This window comes from Eucyclogobius newberryi, unplaced genomic scaffold (genome assembly GCF_026437365.1).
Source record: "Eucyclogobius newberryi isolate DKJ021-1_F unplaced genomic scaffold, fEucNew1.0.hap1 SCAF_2, whole genome shotgun sequence".
NCBI classification, from domain to species: Eukaryota; Metazoa; Chordata; class Actinopteri; order Gobiiformes; family Gobiidae; genus Eucyclogobius; species Eucyclogobius newberryi.
The window spans coordinates 40,207,971-40,217,747 of record NW_027315834.1 but is presented as its reverse complement, the minus strand read 5'-3'; the positions used below and the strand labels follow the sequence as shown (position 1 = coordinate 40,217,747).

The 9,777-nt window shown below is 39.4% G+C and overlaps 1 protein-coding gene across 1 annotated transcript; it reads left to right on the top strand.

Annotated features, from left to right (window-relative positions):
- The first annotated feature begins 1,714 nt into the window (after nucleotides 1-1,714).
- Nucleotides 1,715-8,755, top strand: cercam (cerebral endothelial cell adhesion molecule). Its single transcript, XM_072455318.1, has 12 exons — nucleotides 1,715-1,920; nucleotides 2,975-3,085; nucleotides 3,605-3,722; nucleotides 3,819-3,953; nucleotides 5,106-5,310; nucleotides 5,409-5,528; nucleotides 5,740-5,816; nucleotides 5,901-6,007; nucleotides 6,099-6,231; nucleotides 6,713-6,840; nucleotides 7,498-7,701; nucleotides 8,493-8,755. The coding sequence occupies exons 1-12, from the start codon at nucleotides 1,718-1,720 to the stop codon at nucleotides 8,722-8,724; spliced, it is 1,773 nt and encodes a 590-aa protein (XP_072311419.1). The 5' UTR covers nucleotides 1,715-1,717; the 3' UTR covers nucleotides 8,725-8,755.
- Nucleotides 8,756-9,777: the final 1,022 nt, after the last annotated feature.

Below are 9,777 nucleotides of genomic sequence, written 5' to 3'. Positions count from 1 at the left end.
CGTGTCCACATCTGCTGGACCACACTCGACTTCTGATCATGCCATAGCCAATACTTGATGGCCTCCTGCTTGAATCTACTTCTAGTATAAAGAATTATTAATCTAAAGATATAGTATTGTAATGTAACACAAACACTAAAACACATACAGCGCTCTCAGAAACTGTCCAACCACTACACACAATAAAGTGAATACCGTCTTTTCTGGACTATAAGTATAAGTATAAGTCGCAACAGCCAAAAAATGCATAATAGAGAAGTAAAAAAACATATATAAGTTGCACTGGAGTATGAAATGTGGTTGCAAGTGTGAAAATAGCACATAATATCACATATAAGTAACTCTGGAGTATAAGTATATAAACATAATTAAAAGTCGCACCCCGGCCAAAACTATGAAAAAAGGTGCAACTTATAGTCTGGAAAATATGGTATATAAGACGTGTAAAGTGATTTGGTTTTCCAGTTCTTAAACGTTAAATCATAAGGCCTTAAGATTAAGAGTCAGCAGTTGTCTTAGTAGTAGTAATAGTGAGCTTGTGTAGGAGCAGTAATATTATACAGGATGTACAACTCTTGTTTTAAAGAAGCTCTTTTGTTTAAAAGCATAAAAGTATTCAATAACTTTCACACAAGGACACAATGCAGTCATAAAGCGTGTTTACCACACAGTATAGGCCATAAACACAGCCACATTTCGTCCTATAATGGGACTGTTAAAGCTGAATAAAGATGCATAATAGATAGAATACATAAAGCCTCATGGAGCACGCTGACACGGTGTAAAGAAGGCTTTTGTTCAAGTGCAGTTACTAACAAAGTTTGTATGGGGCTCTTTTACAGTTTTAACGGCTTAAAGCGTGTTTCCAGAGAATCAATTTGAGTGGAGTCTTTGTCTATGATTTCTGTTGCAAATGTTTTAAAAAGTAGCATCATAAATAAATAAGAACGAATGGGATTTTAAAGATACATGTCGTGCTGTACATTTGAAGCATATATATGGTTTATCTCTCTTAACATTTTATCTTCATCACGAGGTGTCCAAAAAAAAAGTAAATTAATTAATATTTTACATCATTTATTGCTGAAAAATATATGTAAAAAGTGGCTAAACATTTAAGTCTATCATTAGTATCTGAAGCTCTATAATCTCTGGCCTCTTTGCGCCTCTTTTGGATCAAATTCTCCCTCTGCTGGATGCAATGCGCAGTTACACCAAAATGCACTCGAGTCTGGATTTGGAAAAATGTTGGACATTTGTTTTGAAAATCAGTTCAATTTTCACAATCTTTTTAAGAAGGAAAATAAGAGAAAAGCGCGTCTTGCGATGTCGTACCCATAATACAAAACGCGCGGGTTTTACGCATGGGATCAGTTACAGATTCATAACTTTATAACTTTATAATCACATAAGATTTGGTATGAATGGGCGTTATTACTACCAGTCTAAATGTCAAATGCATTGTTATAATTAAATTGGAGTTTTAGCATATTGAACGGAGTGACGCGTCTTCTCTCCTGGATACATTGACGCGTTACTTTTGTGGAAGCGGAAGTCGGGGCGCCAGATTTCGGACAACTTTTCACGTTGCAGGCAGAACCCTTCAAGTGAGAGAAGGAGGGGGCTGGAGAAGCTTTTTGGGAACGCTTCTCCTTCAAGTGCTGACGCGTCCGGGAGCGTGCATCTGCCCCGCGCCAGGCCCCGCGGCTCTCCAGCCATGCTACTCCGCTGCCTCTGCGTCTGGACTCTTTTGGCCGTGACCCGCGGCTACTTCTCGGAGGAAAAGTACCCGGAGGAGTCCAGCATGCAGCCTCCCACCGTGGTCATCGCGATCATTGCCCGGAACGCGGCGCACTCGCTGCCCTACTACCTCGGGGCGCTGGAGAGACTCAACTACCCCAAAGAACGCGTCTCAATATGGTGGGTCTCTGCGCGCCCGGTCCCCTCTGCGTGCAATGCGAGTGGAGGGCTCTTCTTTTCATCCCACGTTAGGGGCCGATCAAAAGGTCAATGGCATTTAAATGAGTTTGTGAATAAGGCTCCAGCCCTCCCCAGCTGCTCCCTCTCAGCCTTTCACGCGCACAGTCACTTCCCATTGAGGGCTACGGTTCTTCACATTCATTAGACCTGTTTGACATCGGAGGGATCTGCGCCACTGTAACGGCAGATAAATGTGTGTTTTTGTCTGGGCTCTTACAGTTGGACACTTTAGCAGCCTCCCTTCTGTTAATCTGTGCATGGGAGTGAGTATTGGAACATGTGTGCCTTTTCTCTCCAAGTCCAAGGCCAAAGTTCACTGTAATTAATTTAAGGCCACTACAATTACATTGTTCGTGTGGTGTGTGTACAGTTCTGTCTCTTTGTGATATTTGCCTCTATTATGGGAACGTATGCAACGGTGTGAGGAGCCTAAATGTAAAGTTAATGTAGATATAGATGGAGGCACTAGTTCCCAGCCTTTTTCTTTTTGTCTTGAGTGCCTTTTAAGGTTTGTCTCTCACTCCAAGTACCCCCTAACTCAGATACTAGGCAAATACATGTTTGTTCTAGTAGTATGTTGTCAATTATCTATTACTATTATATGTCCAAAATCTACCAACATTCTCTCAGATGTAAAATGTACTTCAAATAACGTTCTTTAAATTCAAACTACTATTCAATTTCATCTTATTTTGAAATCTTAAAACCCCTCTCTCACTTCAAGTATCCCCTAACTTGTGTACTAGGCAAATACATCTGTTTAATCAAGTAGAATATTGTCAGTAATCCCTATTGTATGTCCGTAATTCTCCAAAACTTTAGGAAGTACAATTTACCACATATAACATCTTTGTAATCAAATACTATACTTCAAATACTACTCATTTTCTCCTTACCTCTTGTTGGGAAACACATGCTATGACCAAAATGCACTCATCATAACATTGAAAAGTGATCGTAATATTGCCTGTTTGGTCTTTTATTTGTTTAACAGGGCGGCCACAGACCACAACTCAGACAACACCACGGCTGTACTTAAAGAATGGCTGACTGTTATGCAGAAGTATTACCATTATGTTGAATGGAGACCGATGGACCAGCCCACGTAAGTTAAATGTACATTATATGGCATTTAATGAGGCCAGCTCATATCATTTCACCTTTAAAATGATGGATTACGAACTATCTTTATGTTGACTTTATACGCCAAAACTATAGTCATGGTATTGACTTCATTGTGAAATAAATAAATAAATGGAATAAAGGACTTTAAAGGTCTTTTAATCTTGTGCCTTGGTTTGTACATTGTCCACTTTAGATAATAAAGGCTTAATTCTGAACTCAACTCTTGAAAAGCACCATTTTATATATATTTTATGACTCTACGATGCGTTCTAATCCTTTTCTTAATCTGGTCAGACTAAAAAATCAACGTTACCGGCAACAAATGAGCTGTGGAACAACCCTATATGCATTTCTCACACTACAGTGTCAGAATACCTTTTGAAATGGCTGTTAAATTTAGTATTCAGCATCTAAACCGCTGCCTTTTTTTAGGCTAAGTGAACATTCTGATGAAACAATCCCGATTTCTGTCACTGAGCGAGTCTTCATCTCTTCTCAGGTCGTACGCGGGCGAGTCGGGTCCCAAGCACTGGCCAAACAGTCGATACGAGTACGTGATGAAACTGAAGCAAGCGGCGCTCAACTTTGCACGGAAACACTGGGCCGACTACGTTTTGGTAAAGACGACGCGTTTCCTGCAGCCGGATGTCTTCCCTCGACCCAGCGACACCGTGTAACCATGTAACGCTTCTCTTTTGTCGAACCCTCCTCAGTACGCCGACACGGACAACATCCTCACCAACCCAGAGACGCTCAACCTGATGATAGCCGAGAACAGGTCTGTCATCGCGCCCATGCTGGACTCACAGGGAGCGTACTCCAACTTCTGGTGCGGCATAACTCCACAGGTAAACAAACGCATGACGACGCCAGCTGAACTATCGCCCGAAAGACTTCAAGTTACGCATTAGTCTGACTTTTTAAACTACTTTGGACTCCGTAGCGTTGGTATTTCCCGTAGTAAAGATGTTATCAAGCGTTGTGTAGACCTGTTTTATCTAGTTTTGAGGTGCGAAATGTTGCAGCAGAGAAATATCCCGATAAATGATAATATTGTAAGTACTTAATGCCCCTGACACGATAACCGTACAGCAGGAGAATCCCAGATAACCCTCTTATAAATGCACAATATACAACAAATGAGAAGCTGAATGAAACACTTACTTAAATAGCGTCTTTATTTGGTCATTGACGTTACCTATTTAACTCTCTACAGCTCAGATCGTGTTGTACTATATCAAATTAACCAAAAATCCACAAATAGTGCAAAGAAAACGCACAGACGATGAATAGTGAACCCCAAAGAATATTTTTCAATCTGTAATTTATTGAACGATGAGTCGATGCAGTAATTATCATGGCAAAGTTGCCAAGACAAACCGATCACTGTGATGATGAACTGGCTGATGCATTGTAGCGCATGTTGTTAAAGTGTAAATAAGGTCTGTTCGTATAGTTTTGCCTTTAAAAAGACGTTTAACTGACTATCTTTATGCTAACTTCATACGGCGTAGCTGAGCAGTCATGGTATGGACATAAATATGTAAAAAAGACATTACATACATATAGAATGGGGATCAAACGTGAGGTCAGAGGTCGAAGCAGTCACAGTGCCTCAGGTTTGTACATTGCCCATTCTACATAACTGAGCTACATTTTGAACTTGACGTTACCGGTCAGACAAAAAAAATCTATGTTACTGGCAGTTTTCCCAAAAGTTAGAGATGTATTGGCAAAAGCGATTAAAAACAAGCCGTGGAACAACCCTGGATCTATTTGTCTCACTACAGTGTCACAATACCTTCGAAATGAGCGCTAAATTTAGCATTATGCATCTTTGGTTGTTGTTTATGTGAAAAAGTGAGACGACACAAACTTGATTTCTATTGTTTTTCTCAGTTTAGTTTAATTTAGCGTAAAACGATGAATGTAAACGCTCAGTTCCACACTTCATACGCCAAGAAACATGTTGAAACACTTGGTCTAACCGGCTGTTTTAGGGCTACTATCGGCGAACGGCAGAGTACTTCCCCACGCGACACCGCAGTAAACTGGGCTGCTTCCCCGTGCCCATGGCCCACTCCACTTTGCTGCTGGACCTAAGGAAAGAGGGCATGAAGAAACTGGCCTTCTTCCCTCCACACAAGGACTACTCCTGGCCCTACGACGACATCATCGTGTTTGCCTTTTCCTGTCGAGCAGCAGGTTTGTCGATGCTTTTGTGGTTCTTCTGCCACCAGTTGTACTTTAGCCGTTTGCCTGTCTGAACATCTAAACCTCCCTGGTTTACTTTTGCGCTACAGAAATCCAGATGTATTTGTGCAACAAGGTGCGTTACGGCTATTTGAACGTGCCACCTAAACCGCACCAGACCACGGAGGACGACCGGCTCAACTTCGTCCATCTCCATTTAGAATCCATGAGTGAGTGCTGCAGTTCATTTTAATTTATTTGTTAAGAATAACCATAGAACGCTGAACAATACAGAACACAAGACAAGAGAGCGGTTCTGTTCTATTTATCGTTTTTCTGATGTTGTGATCGATGCGTGTCAGGATTTGCATGTTTTCTTTTGCCATGTCGCTCTTTGCTATATCCAAATGTAAATGTTTGTTTCTTCCTCTCTTCCTTCAGTCGACGGTCCGCCCATGTCGCCATCACGCCACGTCCACATGTTCCCCAAACGGAGAGACCTCATGGGATTCGATGAAGTGAGACACACATTTGTACATTTGTAAATGTTTGGGTGTGTATTGTTTTATTACCGTGACATAATTGACATTTTTCTATTTCAGATATTTCTCATAAATCTCCAGCGTCGCTCCGACCGCAGAGACAGGATGTTGTATTCGCTGAATGAGTTGGAAATTGATGTGAAGGTGGTGCCGGCTGTGGATGGAAAGTGAGTGATGACTTTGTGTGTCGTATCTGTATTCAGCGTTCTTTTACACGAGCGTGAAGTAAAAAACGTGTGTGTCTTTGTGTACGTTTAGCGCCTTGAACAGTAGTGATATAAAGGTCCTGGGTGTGGACCTCCTGCCCGGTTATCATGACCCATTCTCTGGACGCACGCTGACCAAGGGAGAAGTGGGCTGCTTTCTGAGCCATTTCTTCATCTGGAAGGAGGTGAAAGCACATGCACAATTTATAATCTCATTTTAACGCTTGTGGCAGGAATCATGTACCGGAAATGAGAAGGTTATGAATGAAGAAAGTATTATTCATAAAAGCGACCAAATGTAACATGTAGCGAATGTCATTTCCCCTGGGCCTTGTCGCAAAGAAGAACATCTCGATAACATGTGTAAATAAACATCAAAAACAACTGTACACGTTGTTGTCTGCGTGGGATGTGAGATTATGACACATCTACATCTGACAAATAAGACATTTTGAGCGGCTCGAGTTTAGATATTTGTGACTAATTCTCCACTGTCTTGTCCTGAAATTGTGGGAAAAGTCTCAAAATTGTGAAAAGAATGAACGCAAACGCAATGGGAGCCTTCATTTATGTGTAGTAAATGAGTAATTGAAGAGCAGAATAATTCACAAAGACGTCTTATTTGTGGCTAATGGTTTGAATGTTTTCGCGCGTCTTCCCCTCCAGATTGTGGACACTCAAATGGACATGGCGCTGATCTTTGAGGACGACATCCGATTCCAAGCAAACTTCAAACGCCGAGTGCTCAGACTGATGGAGGAGGCGAAGCAGGCGGAGCTGGACTGGGACATTATGTACGGACACGTGGTTTAGTGTTGAAACAGTATCACTTTATACAGACAGATCTTTAGTTTTCTTCTGTTCTATTTGTACAAGGTTTTGATGAAATAATAATGCAAATTAGGGCTGGAACTAACTACTATTTTATTGTCGACTGGTAAAACGATCATTTTTATTGTACATTGAGACTTTTAAAATTCTTCTAGATGGGAATATTAATATTTAATAATAAAGTGCTACATAGATGAGAATCAGACACTTTTGATTAGTTTTTTGACACTTTGATTTACCGTATTTTCCGAATTATAAGTCACACCTTTTTTCATAGTTTTGGCCGGACTGCGACTTATACTTATATCTATACTTATATACTTATACTTATACTCCAGAGCGAATTATATGTATCATTATTTCTTATTTTCACACTTGCAACGGCATTTCATACTCCAGTACAACTTGAATATATTTTTTTCTTCTCTAATATGCATTTTTTGGCTGGTGTGACTTGTAGTCCGGAAAATACGGTAATATTGTTGCTGTCTTTGTTATAAAAAGCTGTTTTAGAGTCTGTAAAGTCCAGATAACGATCACAATAATCAAAATGCCGTTACGATTGCAGCCCGAATGCGATCATACAATTATTCTTTTCTTTAAATCTTTTATTCTTGCAGATACCTGGGCAGGAAGAAGGTCATCCATGGAGAAGAGGAGCCCGTGGAGAACGTCCATAACTTGGTGTGGGCGGATTATTCCTTCTGGACTCTGTCTTATGCCATCTCTCTCCAAGGAGCTCAGAAGCTGCTCAATGCGGAACCACTCTCCAAAATGATGCCCGTGGACGAATTCCTCCCCATCATGTACGACAAACACCCCAAGTACGTATCGCAAAACACATCTTTCCAGACCACACGAATATACTTCCAATTTAGACGCCACGGAGCGCTTTAACTGCCTGACCGATGCAGCTACAAGGCTCAATTAAAGCTAAATATATTTGTTTTATAGAGGCCATGTAGTGCAGACTTGCTAAATATACAATTTAGATTCAAGAATGTAGTTTAGTTGTTTGTAAACTTAAACCCGAAACCCTAATTGTGTTTTGTGAATTAAAATAGCACATTAACAACCCTCCATATATGTACAATCTACCGGTAAATCAAAATGGTAGATATACACACAGCGTCTAGTCCACCATAGTGTCAAACTCTTTTAATGCCATACTGTGGAACATTTGAGATAAGATAAGATATTCCTTTAATGTCCACACATGGGGAAATTTAATTGTTGCAACGCAGGTAGATACAGAGAGAAAGGACAGATAACTTATAGGAAGTTTAAAATAAATAAATAAATACATTTTAAAAATAAAATAAAATAAATAAATAAAATAAATAAAATAAATAAAATAAATAAAATAAATAAAATAAATAAAATAAATAAAATAAATAAAATAAATAAAATAAATAAAATAAATAAATAAAATAAATGAATACATAAATACATAAAACTCTCTTAATAGAAGAACTTTTATAAACAAAACTCTCAAACAAAAACTCCTATTGACAGAACCTCTCATTTCTTAATAAGGAATGAAGCGATAAGCATGTGGTTTCGTATAGACTATTTTCAATTGCGAGTCATCTTTATTTGTTTGGTTCTCTTGCAGTGAGGAGTACAAATCCCACTTCCTCAATAGAAACTTACAAGCCTTCAGCACGCGCCCCCTGCTGGTGGAGCCGAGTATATACGCAGGGGATCCCGCGTGGGTGAGTGACACGGAGACGTCCACTTTATGGGACGATGATTCCGTGCGCACCGATTGGAGAGGTTCACACAAGATTCTCAAAGGATCTTCACCTCCTGAGATGCTGTCCACGGCTTATCGGGACGAACTTTAGAGTGAAAACACTGCAGAGTTTGTGACTCCAGAGTCAGAGGCTTGAAAAGACTGATAACTCTGACGTGCACATAACCTTTACAACTGGACCTCCATGAAGCATCGAGACGTGGTGCTTTCCTTTCAGAAAATCACTGAAATGTTATTAATATTATGGGACATTATTTTGAGAGGAATTTGCACAATTCGAGAACAATCAACCTCTATGCGTTGTTCTTTATATAAGGTGTTTTATAGTTATATGATCTTGATCCATTTGCACAACAATAACAATTGTGCATTTGTCCCATGTCATTTTAAGTGTTTGATGTTTGTTATTTTCTTCTGCTAAAAAATGTGTCTTTTAAATAGCGGACCAAAGTACTATAAATAACTACGGTTGACAGCCATTGATTCAAGAATGTGCATGTATGATTTGCTGATAATTTTAGAGACTTTTGAGGCTTTTCAGTTACTTAACAATATTGTGAATTGATGAATTGGTAAAGCCTAATAACAGGTCAGTTTATCAACAAGAAACACTTTATCTAATTGTTTAATCAGTCATCATAGGCTGACAAAAACTATAATAATATATATGTTTAAATTCCACCAACATAATGTATTTGAATTCAAATGCTATATTGTGTGCATGGCCTATGATCTGGTGGTGAAATATGATGAAATATGAAAGAAAGTGTTTTTTTTTATTTTCCTTTTTTACCAAAGCCTGTGTCTCCCTTTGTCTATTTATGTGTGAAAGCTCTGCATGTGTATGTTTATATAAGCGTTAAAACGACACTTGTGTAATAGTTGTAGTTTCAGACATCCACCACAGGGGAGACTCAGGATTAATGGAACTTAATGAAAAGCTAAAGTCACGTGTCTTTGTAGAGCACAATTCATACACAAGGCATGTTCAGTGCTCCACACAACAGGACCAACCAAATCCACAAAACAGATTCAGAGAAGAATCATTTTTCTAAACAAAAGAGTTTTTATCTTAGATTTGAACATTGTCAGAGTAGAAGCCTGTGTCACATCTTCAGGAAGAACTGAAGTGAAAACTGAAATG

Excerpts from the sequence above, each read along its gene's own strand:
- cercam (XM_072455318.1), top strand. The coding sequence starts at position 1,718 with ATGCTACTCCGCTGCCTCTGCGTCTGGACTCTTTTGGCCGTGACCCGC. Across the intron at positions 3,954-5,105 it reads GGTGCGGCATAACTCCACAG|GGCTACTATCGGCGAACGGC; the intron begins GTAAACAAACGC and ends CGGCTGTTTTAG. Across the intron at positions 7,702-8,492 it reads ATGTACGACAAACACCCCAA|TGAGGAGTACAAATCCCACT; the intron begins GTACGTATCGCA and ends GTTCTCTTGCAG.